At 39.6% G+C, this 15,133-nt stretch overlaps 1 protein-coding gene across 1 annotated transcript in view; it reads right to left on the reverse strand.

The window, feature by feature from the left end:
* Positions 1–5,904: 5,904 nt before the first annotated feature.
* The window catches only part of LOC107217447 (zinc finger protein rotund), a 68,858-nt gene continuing 59,629 nt past the window's right edge, over positions 5,905–15,133 (reverse strand). Inside the window, exon 6 of the mRNA XM_046743587.1 lies at positions 5,905–9,108. Coding sequence (XP_046599543.1) covers positions 7,981–9,108 — 1,128 coding nt within the window. The 3' untranslated portion in view covers positions 5,905–7,980. The remainder of the gene's footprint in view (positions 9,109–15,133) is intronic.

A 15,133-nucleotide genomic window follows, 5' to 3' on the forward strand; every position in this document is an offset into this window, starting at 1 on the left:
CCACCTTTAACCACCTCGGGTTATATCTGAAATAGTTATAAAAATTTTCAGTATAAGAACACATCAAAAATATTGTGTAAGGGTTAATGTAATTAATTAATTAAATAATAATATAATAAATTGTATCAGCTTATTTATAGCTACTGAGTTTGTGCTTGGGCGAAAAATGAATTGAAATAATTTAATGTAAACATAACAAGTTTGAAATATTTTGGATAAAATATAATTACAATTGCCATCAAATATTATAAAAATGTTTTACTTACCGGGCACGAATCGTCGTCCTCCTCGTCCACTTCCAACCACCGCCAACCACCTCCAACAACCACCGATAACCACCTCGGGTTATACCTCGGAAGTCTAGTTTCACCAGGTAGCGGACCTGGAGCTCAGAAACTACGTAGCGCTTGTCCCGGCAGTCGAGTTTCACCAGAAAGCGGACCCGGAGCGCAGGATCCAAGAGGCTGAGAACCCGGCACTCGAAATCTGCGGAGCGCGATTCTCATCCGTCCTCTCTACTGCGCGGTTGTTTCCAGACTGAGGAATCCGGCTAGCTGGATTTAAGTTGATGACGTCAAGAGAAAAAAAAAATTTTGCGACGTCACTTTCTGATCATCCGAACATCCAAACTCTGGTTTCGAACTTTTATACTATGTATGATGTGTGATGTATGATGTCTCGTGATGTAAGATGTGTGATGTATGATAATATTTTATGATGTATAATGATATTAGTTTTCACATTTCACATTTCATACAAGAAATACGCACTTTATCTTTCCTGCCAATCCAGATTCAAGCGGCTAGGGCCTTCGATGTACAGCCGTTGACTGTAGTTATATTCTTCAGTGAACGGTCGGCTAATAACGCTGCCGTTCTGCGACAGTTAGATGATAAAAATTACTGCTCGTACCTTTCAAGTGTGTGTTAAAATACACTAAAAGTTTTAAGAAGCTTTCTTTTTTCTCTCCCTATGAAAGAAAAAATCTACAACAATCACCTTTTTAGGCCTTTTAATCAGGACACTGCGTTAAATACCGTCTCATATACGAAGCATCTATTCAATCTCAATCAAAATTAGCGCATCCGTGACGTATTACAGTTACTCCAAATTTCTTTCCATACGAACGCTCTTCGAAAAACAATTCTGCCTTTCTACCAAACGTAGATACTTCACTTGCGACTAGCTAAAACAGCGATCCGATTCTATGCCTGCGAAAATTCAAGATCGAGAGAGCAAATGAAAATTTTTTTCAATAATTATGAATATCAATGTTATGGAATACATCGAGCGCGTGTCGAATAGAATCACATTCCGAAACGAATAATTTTTCTATTTTCATATTATAGCCGATTATTATAGATAATTTAGTTTGTCTCCTGGAAAATTGTAAAATATATAGTATGCGTCACGTATTAACCGTAAATGGATCGTATATATTAATATCGTACATGGACCGCATATACATTATATACTTTCTGGTTTCTGCATCATTATTACATCTGATCTATTATTATTAATCATCTATGTATACATTCTTCTCTCGGTTACCTATACTTCATTTAAGTCACTGTTTTGCTACAAATTTTTGAAGAAATTCATTCTCATTATTAATTTCTTGTATCGCCGGCAAGTGCACGTGTAGAATTTGACATTTTGCAGTGAAAAAGACATTTTATTTTCAATTTCCATCAATGCTTCTGTATTTGCTTACAATTTATTGCATACGCTATTTCATAGCGCTTCTCCTAGATGCCTGATACTATTCGTCAGTAATATAATTATTCTAAACCGACGATGCGACCATTCCGCACCAAAGCCATTCTGAAGGTACGTGCAGTTAGAATCAGAATATGAACTCCACAACCACTGCGTGACGATCCTACATAGTATTGGAAATGTTAAGGAAGGCCGAGAACCTATTAAAGGCGAATGTCAGGAAAGCAGATTAGAGGTACAGGGAAATAATTAATGAGTCGTGTCTCCTTGAGAAATCTGCTAGAATCGAGTTCAAATATTGTACGCGGTAATTGGAGTAGTAATCGACATTTTGTCCGTTCAAGAAACACGGATACAAATTTTGTTTAGTACTTCTTGCAAGTTTCTTAAGGGACTCGATGAAATGACATTAAGACGTAAGTTCTGCTATATTTGTTATAAAGGACGAACAGTTAGCGTGTAGGGTGCTTTACACAGGTTTAAATATGATCAGTGGTAAATGGGATTTTAAATTAATTCATTTTGATCATAAGTCTATGAATACAAATTGTGATTGTGTATCATTCGAAATAAGTATTATAAAAAATACTCTGTGACACTTTCGGGGAATAACATCGTGCCAATAAGCCAATTCTGCGTATCCACATGCATATATGTATAATGCACGCCAGAGCATCGAGATTCAGTCACCATCTGTATTCGCAGTAGTACCTAATTGAATTTCAATTTTTCCGCGACATTTTAACACTGCGACGAATTATTAATTCACTGCAAAACGAAAGTATCACTCTTTGCGATGTATTATTTCACATGTTTTCTTCATTAATTAATCAGATTTTCTGTCAAAGAATACTTTGTTACTTTTGTACGTTAGTTGTGCTCACGTTAAAAGAGATTAAACTTTTTATAAAATCAATAGAGACTAACTTTATCATTTCTTAAATAACGTGATTTCGTTGTATCGCAATTTAAATATAATCACTTTTTGACGTTGATGCGTACTACATATAAAGGTATATGTGTATCAATGAGCCGACATAATGTTTCAAATTTATCCATACGGTAGGTATATCCATTTTACGCGTCTCTATAGAAACAATAAAACGTCTAACGACATCAAAGACAAATTCGATTCAAGTCTATAATCTATTACGATAGATGTAATGTTGTTAGCCCCTCAATTTTACCGCGAAATGGTCAGCTTTGCTAATACATCATTTTTGTACCGAGTATACGGTTCATATACTATATATTGCTATTGTACAAAGTTAAATGAAATACTTGATCATTTTCAATTTTGAGAGCATGCTCGTTCGGTTTTAGCCTGTAGGATCCACAACATCGCAATATTTATAGTGAGCAATCAACTTCTTATTCCGTGGGCAATATAAAGTGTTGCAATTCATTCTTGCACGAAATGACTATTACGCACAATGAATAACTGTCGAAAAGACACGTGGCGAGTGGATGTTGGCATTTGACTCGATTTGACCGGAAATGAAATGGTACTACAAGTATAATCTGTATGTATGAAAATTGATTGTACGAATATCAGATTCTGGGGTTAAATTGTATAAAAATGTGCTCGACCGTTTCGTTATAGAACTGTTGAGCTATGGTTGCTTCTATATTATGCTATTACCTTTGCTACGTTTATGTTTAATAATATCTAATATCAATAACCTTTATTTTGCGCTATATTTAATAAATCTTTTATTATAGTTAATCTATTGCACTTGACGTTCGCATTCGAAATGCGGGACAGTGATGTTCGTATTCATTAATCTTGAAAATAGTGATTATTTTCATCGTAAGGGCGAGTGTTAAAAGTTACAGACAATAATTGATTACTATCTATTAATTAAAATTGTTCAATATGCTGTTGCATTTAGACAGTATTTATTTTGTTTTCATTTTCTTTTCATTCTTTATGTGAAACATTTAGTATTTTACAAATAGGAAACGATCAGACACTGAGCTTTTATCAATTTGGAAAATACAGGCTCTGCGTGAAATGCGTACTCCGTTAAAGGCGAGTCCGAGCTGACACCGCTGTATGTTTGGTTGCCTATTGAAGCTTCGACTCGTGTCAAGAAGCTGACTCAGCGAACCGAGTACACTCCGGTGGCGGAAGTAAAGTATGCGACATGTTTAAGATAAATTTTTTTCAAAATAGGTAAGAAAAAAGTGCCTTCAAAATTGTCAATTGAATTTTTAAAACTTCACAAAGAGCCTGTACACTTCTGAGATTATCGTATAATCACTCCAAAGATCCACTTTTGTAAAATACATCAACCATCCATTATCCAATTCTACATAGTTTTAATTTGTTCTTTTTTTTCTCTTTTTTTTTTTAAATTTATACAATAAAATATCACAGTTCTGTTCGTACCATCGCCATGCAATATTGTGCTTACATCGCATTGTCTATAAATAATAATCCTTCTCTCTGCTTCTCTCCGTTTCTCTCTCTCTCTCTTTTCCTCTACACACGCGCATGCGCTCTTTTACTTACAATCAGCTAATTGTTATCGATAGTACAGTAGTACATATGTATATACATATATAGATAGTATACATATATGGATATATATATATATATAGATATATATACATACATACATATATTATTAAAATTTATTCAAACATTTAAAATGACTTTTGCAAACATCCGGTTTCATGAAAATCTTTTTTCATACTTCCAAGCGATTAAAAACGTTAAATATCGTAACTGGTAGAAATATTTTTTTCTAGTTCTTAGATCTAGTCCAAATAGTAGATAGATGCTCGAGTATTGCTAACATTTGTAAAATTTGTTTCCGCAGAAATAAAGTGTGAAATGTAACGGAATTTAATAAAAACTTTTGAAGTACGAAGTTTTGTATATCAATTGTACTCGCCACAATAATGCCGTATAAAGTTTTTCCGACATCCGTCGATAACCTCGAAAATACAAAAACGAAAAGGAAATGACATAATTGATTAAGTGTCTGTTTGTATTTTATTTTTGATTTCACATTCGATTTCACCCGCAGGTAAATCGCGGAGTTTCGCTTTTTACCGTTCCGCAAGAAGACATTCCATTCCACTCTATACGGAGGCCGTTAGATGGCAACCACTGCACCGTTTAGACGTGCGTAACTTGAGTTGCGGATTGGCAGGCGCAGCCGGAAGATTTTTTTGCAGTTACTGGTTGAAAAAAGAAATAACGAAAATTTCCAGTTTCGAATCAAACATACAAACGTTACAGCTTATTCAAACCGAGAATGATTAAAAGAACAAAAAAAAAAAAGGATAAATGAAGATAAATTTGAACTAGTTCCGGAATACTAGCCGAAACTGTACTTCACCACGATGAAAACCTCAATTGGTTTGGACGGCTTATGTCTGAACGTTTGGAGAGTTTGACGTTACTGTCGTTTGGAATTCGTTTATTATATATAATACAATCTTTTTGCTTTGGGTATTGAAAAAAATGCGAACCACGTGTGGAGGGATGATACATAACACAAAGTAGTTTGTAAGGATAGCAGCTGAGGAAAGAGTGAGAAAACAGGAAATTGAAGGAAATTTATACTAAATACAAAGAACGATTAAAAAAAATTCGATTGCTTAGTTAATGATGATTTAATGCATGGATAATGCAGTTCTTGTGAAAGATGAGTCAAGGATTTTTTGTAGTAAATAATTGAAATGAAAGAAATGGCGACATTAAGAACGAGTTGGTCAGAAATTTTTCGACTCAAGGAAGAAAAAAAAAAAATGTGCAATATGAATTGTGTAGTAGATCGCAATGTGAGGCCAAGCGGATAATTGGACCAGTATGGTTTGATGAGAGTAGCGATTAGAAAAATCGAAATTACTACTAATAAAGAAGAAAAAAATCTACGACACAAGAGTGTGAGACAAAAAGAGAGAAAAATGAAAAAAATCTCGACAACCACATAAACACAATAATAAAACAAACTCACGACAAATATATAAATGAAATTTCTTTTAACGTAATAGTTTATTAAACGAAATAATAATAATAATTATCATTATAATTAATTAAACTAAAAATAATTAGACAGAAAAAAAATCACAATTAAAGCATAGGGATTGTTTCTGGTCTCTTTTACCCCCCCCCCCCCCCTGCCGCCCCCTTCCCGCTCACTTTCCTTCGTGGGAAATAAAAAAAATCGATTGGTGTTATTTCATTTGTTTTTTTTCTGTAATTGTTCGTTTCTCTTTTTTTTTTTAATGTCCACTGTATTCCTTTTTTACTATTAGGTATATTTATATATAAGGTATATGAAAAAAGAGGTTCGGTGGCGCGCGCTCTGGCGGCACCATATTATACGTACATATATATATATATATATATATGTATGTTATATATATATATACATGTTGTGTACATGTATACATATTACGATGATGCGTGCGTGTTTTTTTTTTATTCTTCGGAAATAATTAGGAAAAAAATAACCCAAAAAGTGATTATACATATAATATTTCGTAATAATATAGGTATAGATAATATTATACTTTCTTAATAACAAACTAATAATAAACAACTTGAGCACAGGTGAGGCGCAACGATGGACATACAATGGAGGAAGAGGAGACTGAATTAATTTTTATAAAATATAATTCAGATTCCTCGTCGTATAATTATGTATATATAACAAAACCCACCGTATTTTATATGCACCATAACAAGAAATTATCTACAGTGTTTTTTCGTTTCTTTTGTCTTCTTCGCTTAAGATCTACATTGTGTACGTGTGTTTGCGTGTTCGTGTGTTGGTTTTTCTTCTTCATTTGCTTGGTTTTGTCCAAGTTTTGTGTACTGTTTGCCGTTTACTCATCCCTGCGGCCAACTTTGACGAGAAATTATAGATACACACCATATACGCACCTGTTCAAATTATTCAAACGAGGGAAGAAAATAAACAAAACCTAGTTTGATAAATACAGATACGAAATAAAGGAAACTAAAACCGTTGAGTCAATAACAATAATGATTCAATTGATCAAATAATTGATTAGGTAATGGTATACCTAGAGTTTGAAAAATAAAAAAATGATAAATTCAATCGCCAATAGTTGACTGCCGGATCTTTCGACGTTGCAATGTATTCATCCTAAAGTCTTTCAGAATTCGTAATAATGGACACGGTTTCTTATTCTTTGCCTTTAATGGTAGGTACTTATAATTGTATTATACGTCTATATCATATACCTTACACACCTATTAATATAATAATTAATTAATAATATATAATATTTATTTATATATTTATATAATAGCTATTTACAAGAGGTTTCGCATACCACTTTGTGTTCAACACCATAGTTTTACTTTTCTCCCTTCCTTTCTTTTATTCTTATCCAAATTATTTTACTTCCTTCCCGCATGCAGTCAAACTCTAATCTACGCTATACGTCTTCTTCATCCTTTACCTCGCAGATGTTTTCAAACGCACGTTCGCTCGCACACGAATTGAATTTATTGTGCCCTTCTAGATATCGTTTTTTTCAACGTGTATACCAAAAATCAAATTTGGCAAAGCAGTTTCGGTACAGGTGCCAGGTAGAACCGAGCCAACGTGATGAGACACTTATTTTCGTAATTTCAACGAATTTCCCTCCCTTCCTCCCTCCTGGACCTTCTTTTCAGCACAATCAATTCCACTCTCGTTACTCGTGTCCCTCGCCTTCAACTATCTATAGTATTTAGATACCTATTTATACTTCTTCCATTATCAACACCGGAAGATACCTGCCCTCCTTATATATATACTTTCTTGGTATGGTAAGTACTGTTGCTCGTCCTTGTTTTCATAATTCTACGGAGATCTCTATATTATGTATACGCGTGAGAATGAAACGAAGTAGATTTACTGAAAAGGTTGGAGAAAAAAAAAAAATAAATAAAAAAAAATAGCAACAAAGTTTACAAAAATTTAACGTAAAAAAAAAAAACGCATTTACATTATTCTTGCTAAATCGGTGAAGTGTATCAGTGTGAATGAACGATCGTGGGTTCGATAAAAAAGGGTGTGGTAAAAAAAAAAACAAAAAAAAAAAAGCAAAGGCAATTAAAAATATCCACGACGATCGTTCTGGAATGTCCAAGACGTACTACGGCTTGCACAACTGCTCGTCACCCTCGACGAAGAGGGTGAAAAATAAATGACAATCATACCTACGTCCTGCACGTTATTACATCGTAAGACGGTTTCGCCGTCGTTTGAGCTAAGCCGAATCCGTGAGTTACTGTTTCTCCTTGAGCCCACCGAGAAGGTTGTGATTTTCCATAGTTGCGCTAAGATTGCTCAGATTGCTAAGATTGCTAAGATTGCCAAGGTTACTCAGGTTGCCAAGATTCGGTTGGTGAGCGTAGTTCCTTATCTGGTGCAAGCTGATCAGCTGATTCGGGAAGGAAGTCGCGTTCTGATTACTCGTCGTGCCGGAAGTCACGCCGGCCGACGATGTGGGCGAGGACTTCTGGGGGTTGAACGCCTCGTAGAGGTAGGGCCTGGACGCGGGATGATGGCTCCCGGGGTAGTGGAGGTGGTTCAGGGGGTTCAGGGGGTGCTGCATCGACGATATGGAGTTTATGGATATTGACGATATCGGGGTGAACGCCGACGAGCTGTTCGGGTGGTTTCCGGGCTGCGGAGTCTGCTGCCGCGAGTCGTTCTCGATCGACTCCCTGTGTCCGTGGGGCAGGATCATGTCCGGATTCTGGTTCTGGTGATATTCCGTGTGGTGATGGGGCAGCCGCTCGTGCAGGTCGGATATCATCGAGTCCGGACTGACCTTCGGCCAGTAGTGGTCCTGGTGGTGGGACATCGCGTGTATCGAGGGCCTGAGGCCGCTGCCGATTATCGGCGGACGTTTGTCCGTCCTTTCCGCGTGCTTCTGCATGTGCTTCGCCAGGTAAGTTTCCTGGGTGTAGCTCTTGCCGCAGTACTGGCATATGTGCGTCTTGAGGTGCTTCGACTCCTTGTGCTTCGGTATGTGCTCGAGGAGGCTTGGCTCGTCGGAGAAGCACTTGTAGCACGAGTTGCACTTGTACGGTTTATCGGTCTGGTGACACCTCGAGTGGCTCTGGAGGTTGCTCAGTTGGCTAAACGCCTTCGTGCATCCAGGGTGCCTGCATTTGTACGGTTTGTCACCGGTATGCGTCCTGATATGCTGCTGAAGGTGGCTCAGCTGGGTGAATTTTCGTTGGCATATCTCACATCGGTACGGTTTTATGCCGAGGTGAATCCTCGTGTGCTGCGACAGATACGACGAGTTCGCGAACGCCTTAGAACACTGCGTGCATTTGTACGGTTTTGCCTCTCGCATGTGTATCTGCGTGTGAAGTTGCAGGTCCGCTTTGCTCCCGAATATCTGTAATAACGAGAAAAATTGTCACAGTTATAAACGAGTCCAGGTTTGCGCGACATTCACAATGTTCATTTTTGCTGGTGCAATTCGACACACAAAAATTTCTCTACAAATACCAAACAGGGCGTGTTTGAATCCCTGTCCAGTGCAACTCCAAGATCAACCGTGTAGCTGGTGAAACTATAATTATTGGTGATCCGCGATTCGATGCATGTTCCAACCGACAGGACTCTCATCCGAATCCGGAATCGTTGAATCCGGGAGCAGAGTAAAACGCCACATAAAAGAGGTCTGTGTGTATATGCTAATTTGCGAAGTACTGGGTATACTCGAAAATACTAAAAGGCGGGAGAAAAGATCGAGTTTGTCGTTTCAAGCCTCAACGCTAAAACTAATCGAAAAACCGTCTCTACTCCAAGACAGCGAGCCAATATTTGCCTCCTCAACGCGTTCGATGATTTTTTTTTCTTGTTTCCAGCATTGTTTACGAAGCTGCAGCTTGCCTGGAAGAGACTCGATCGGGTGCTTAGACTTTGACACCGTTACACCACCGGGTAAATCCCTACCGCGAATATTGCCGAAATCATCAGGAGGCGGGCGATTAATCGGAAACCACTGTCGCCGTGTTATATGGCTGTAAAGGCGCTGCATCTCGAAGCTTGAGGCCAGAGGGTGGTTTCCGCAACAATGAGGACGCGTCGCCTCTGGTTTTCCGGCGGTACCAACGGCTCCTCGTCTATTCGGCGACATCGTGCGTGAGCTCCACCGACCGGGCGTACCCGCTACCTGCCTGGTTATAAATAAATTCCAAGGAGGAACGAGCGGCCGCAGCGGCGAGCACATACGTCGAGAGAGGCTGGCCTTGTCTATCATGGAATCGCCCCGGGGGCTACCTGACTGGCCGCACAGCTACCGCATAGAGACGCCTCTGCGCTCATAAACCACAGACGCACAAATAATTCATCTTCGTCACGAGATTCCGAGAGATATTAGGGATCCGCTTTACTTTGCTTTGTACCCGCGAGCCGGCCGTGCGGCCGCCGCGACGCCGATCCTTCGGACTTTTTCCCCGCCGCGGGTCTCGTGCACGCTTTTATTTCATACGTGTACGCAATAGGATCATGAGCCCGGAACGCTGAAGGGTTCGCGAACTGCACCGCATTTGGGAAAAAACGAGTTTGAAAATAAATATATCGGGTTGAAATCGATGGTTTCGTTTTTCGATACAGGAGTTGCGCAACGCGGGACGAAGACTCTGAACTAGTTTGTAACTTAATCTACTTCTAACTTCTGTAGTTTTTAAATTTATCTAGTATTCTCTACTCCATATTACTGCCTGATTACATACAAACCTCTCACCTTTTGCGGTTCTTAGGAGGTTTTTGTCCCGGAGCCTAATAAAACTCTACCTGTATATCTATCTATACGAATGTGTTTCGACGTTTCGATACTGCTACGATTTGAATAAAGTCACGGACTGATATTGATAAGAAAAAAGAAAATTTAATTAAACTATATCAGCTTATCCAAGAGAGTGCAATACTCGATTATAACTCGACGGTGTACGCAGGATCGAAGCATAATTCCGATCCGAAACAAAGCGAGTGGGTTATGCATAAAAGTAGAACGGGGTATTAAATACCAAACGGATGCAGGACGTAATTTTGTTTATTGCAGTTATTTCAAGCTTCTATTAACGCGCGAGCATCCAGCGTTAACAAAACAGTGTCGCCTGATGCCCGGTGACCCTGCAGCATTCTTCATTTTATCATTGGTCAGACATAACTAGACGTATTTATTACAGCCAATAAATATATTAGTGATCATTATACTAGTAATACAAACAATAACTCGGCGCAAATGCAAATTTCACGCCTATTTCCGGCCCAATTTCAAATACATATTTGGCTGGGAAGAATTGCGGAATTATGAGCTCTAAGGGTTGAAATGTGTTAAATTGTGTAAGCTCGAAAAGCGTGCGTGTAACTCCAGAGCATTAATATTTACGCAAACGATCATTATCAACGATGTATAATCTAAGGTATGTGTCTCGGTAAGAAAAAAAGAAAAATACTAGAAAGAAGGGGAAAAAAGCGTCACGTGTGTGTAAAGCTGGGCCGCGAGCAGGCAGGCAGGCAGGCAGGTAGGTAGGTAGGTAGGTTTATAGACGTAGGTAATGATATAATTTAACAGCTGACGGCACACGTCCTTTCGCGGTCTCATATATTGTGTATATACACAAACGCACACGCGCACGCGTACGCATACATATCTGTATATTCACGAGAGCAATCCACCAATCTGTGCAGTGATATTTTTTATTTCCTCCTTTCGAAATTTGTCCTTGCAGAGAAGTCAAGTTCGCGCGAGGCCCACGTAATCGCCTCTGGCCGCACAAGAACGCCGCAGTCCGGAGACGATGCCTTGTTACACACACCTAGTCCGCGTCCTAGAAGTCTGGATCGGACTCGCCGTGAGATGGAGGGAGCCGGAGAGAGGAAAAAAGCGAGAAAGAGAGAGAAACCGAGCCGAGAGAAATACGCGTAGGTTCTGAAATACGGACTCGAGTATATCGGTAGGTAGGTACCTAAGTTCTTTTGCGCTCGCACGCGATCCTTCTACAAATTTATTCCTAAAATCCAGATGCGTGACATCGCGTTTGGTACATATTTAACGATGCTGCTTTGGACGAAGTTCGAGTTGCGGTATAAGGTATACCTCTAGCTATAATTCCCCTTTGGATAAAAAGCAACGTCTCTCAAAAAGTCCACACCGTAGACCGACTGCACACAGTGCCGCTGTTTGAGATCGCAGATCACCGATCTTCGGCGGCCCTGACCTGCGCGTCAAAAAATTCCGCGCACCCGTGTTGCCGATGTAATTACCAGCCGTAACTCTTTGATGCCCAGTCGAGACTCGATTTACGCGGCTGAAGCGCGAACGATAGCAAAAAACTCAGCTGAGAAGAGACGAGAGAGAAAATAAGTAAATAAATAAATGACGCCCATCGATTAACGAATCGAACGATGCAACAGCGGTATTAATGGTCGTTCAGAGGGAGATCGGAAGAAGAAACTACCGCACGCGTCGGTTGCGATGCGTTTCAATCGCGTGTCCTTCCGCAATCCTGAGGATCCTCGGATCAACCAACGCAGACCCGGTGGAGTCCTCAATTTTTTCTTCCATTTAAAATTATTTTTTACCCTTCCAACGAATTTCCGCACTGCGGTGAAGCGGCTGAGCTGACCGTCGTAATTGCCCCGGGTCGTTCGGAACTTCCGCCTAACTAAGCTTACCTTTAAAATTACGTCGTTAGAACCGAGTGGATACCACGGTGCTGCAGGGTGAAGGAAGAAGCGAGCTTTCGAGCTTGAGGTGGTGCGGAAAGAGGAAGAAGCTTGGGTGGATGCAACGCGGCCGCCGATAGATGCCCCGAGGACGAACAATCGTAATAGTATTTGTTGCTCAAGTATAATAAGCGTTATCGTCTCCATGGTCCGACTGACACTTGGTTTTATAAGTATAAGCCATTCCCGGCGGATATTATACTTCGCGTTGGTTTCAAGGAACTCGATGGAATGCTTCGGCGACTGCAACAATTACCCGTCGTAAACGAACCTCGGTCCGCCGAGATTGAAATATAAAATTAAATTTTTTCCTTTCACTATTTTTTCACCCCCCGAGCCTCTCTTTTCTTATTCCTTTGCAGCCGACAATTCTTCCTCTCCCTGCCCCTTTTCTCTTTCAGAGAAATGAAACATGAAGATGGAAAAGCCCGTCGAGTTGTTCCGCCGGGACTGGCGCGTGATCTCTTTCCTCCACTTACTTCCTAATTCTTCTTCATTCGCCGAACGACTGTTATCTGGAAGCCATTTACGATACAACGTGCCTTCTAAGCCGTCTATTGTTCCATCTTATTATTTTTCTTTCGTTTACACGATAATTTACGTTTATGTTTCGCACGGAATTACACTCCGATCATTTCGACGTAGCTATCTAATTTCTATTCTCAGTTCCAGACGGAGTTATAGGTTCGAGGTATCATTTGTTATTACCGTATATTCATAATTTATTAGAGGCAGTCACGGTCGTGAAGACCGCTCGACGCGTATTCGCGATATTGCTGCAAAATCACTTTTGGTGAAAATTGAAAAATTTCTTCAAATATTTCTCGTAATATACCCGCAACTCGGGTGTACCTCTGATTAATTCATTAAGTAACGCGGACTGACGAATTAAACGTCGGTTTGACCGTGACTGTGTGTATGTAATCGAAATTCTTCTTTTTTTTTATCACTGTCTCTTTCTCTCTCCTTTTTTCTTCCGAAACTCTTTGGGATTCGTTCATTACGATCGAGGATGTGAATAAGTTTAATTGAATTCGTAAACGCTGGCCCAAGGCTAACTCTTTAATGCCCGACGCGTTCTGCAAAGGACAAAAGTATAAGTTGGACAGTGGTTGATAGCTTTATAGTGTCGTATAGTTTGGGAGCAAAGATGAAGGTAGTCAAGAGCCGATTTACAAATTGCGATTGTAATAAAAAATCAATTTCAGCCGAGTTCTTGGATTTAATTTGACAAAACTGAATGTTGAACAAATCTCGTTAGAAAAAAAGAAAAACGAAATTTGGCATGACAGAGTGTGCCTCGTGGCGGTAAGAATGTTTCGTATTAAGTGTCCGGCGTTTCGCGACCGCGAATGCGTAACGCTTGATTGGTCATTAATTTCCTACAACGTGCGGACAGCGGAACTTTGGACGAGATGTCGGAATTTTTAATTACAAGTTAGCTTCACTATCCGCCTTTACGCATTGTAGATAGGTACAAATACATACACCTGCCGAGATAGCCCGGGCAGAAGCTGGCCTTGGATGGAATTTTAGCCCAACTATGCAAATGTCTAATTTCAATAAATTATACCGATGAATACGTTTGACCGGAACCTTAGACTGGTCTCCTACGGATTTCGGAATAAAAAAGACCAACACGACTGCGGATCCTCGATTAAGATTTTTTTCTCTTCTTCGTTACAACGATACATTTCCAACCGGTCCAGAATCAGGAGTGAAAATCTAAATCGTGTTTATCTTTCGAGATCAGTCAAAGGCTTCGTTTGCACAACTGTAAATCCGGGATTATCAAGATTACGTAATCAACATGCGGTGAATCGAAGAAGCAGGAAGGGTAAAAGTAAAAATAAAAAGTCAAGATGAGCGATACATTTAAATATCCGCTATACGCGCCAACAGGTGGCAAAGTCCCATATAAGGATAAATCAAAACAGGTATCAAGATTTAAGGATAAACGACGGACTAGGCGAGGAGCCAAGTGCGAAGGACCAAATGATCATCAAGGACCAAAAAACCAGTTTTAACTCGCAGAGATAGCTGCTGTGAGAGAGAGAGAGAGAGAGAGAGAAGGGGGCGGATATAGTTAGTCAAAATGAGACGAAATGAAACTAAACGAGATTGAGTGACCGGGCGTTTTATTAACCGGATTTATTTGTTTTCGAATTGAATAACGTATTTAGCGGAGACTCGTTTCCGTGAGTGCTTTTTGCAAGTTTTCTCTTTATTTTCTCTCATCATCGCGACGCATCGTAACGGCGATGCAGTCCGGTTTAGTCGCAAGGTGTTAGCCCGAGGCGTCGCCAAATCGAACTGCTTACACTTTGACAGGCGTTATTGCCCTTTACCGGTATAAACATCGTTTGATCACGCCTGTATATACGTGATAATTGACGTCACAACGTTCGTGTTGAGATTCGAGGATTAGGTAAGCGGCAAATTATTGACCCTGGAATGAATATGTTTGCCGGGTTATTAGATAGACAATCTCAAGTGTTCGTTTTATCCCGCGTTTCAATCTTGGATCGGGTATAATACGAATTAAAATCATTCGAATACGGTGACATATGTAAATTGAAAATTTTTCAAAGTCATTGAACCATATCGTTGCCTTTCGCAATAATCTCCGATAGCTCAACGATTATCCACATGGCACTTTTGTATCGAGAAATTGTATATTC

Source organism: Neodiprion lecontei, chromosome 6, assembly GCF_021901455.1.
Source record: "Neodiprion lecontei isolate iyNeoLeco1 chromosome 6, iyNeoLeco1.1, whole genome shotgun sequence".
Lineage (NCBI taxonomy): Eukaryota > Metazoa > Arthropoda > Insecta > Hymenoptera > Diprionidae > Neodiprion > Neodiprion lecontei.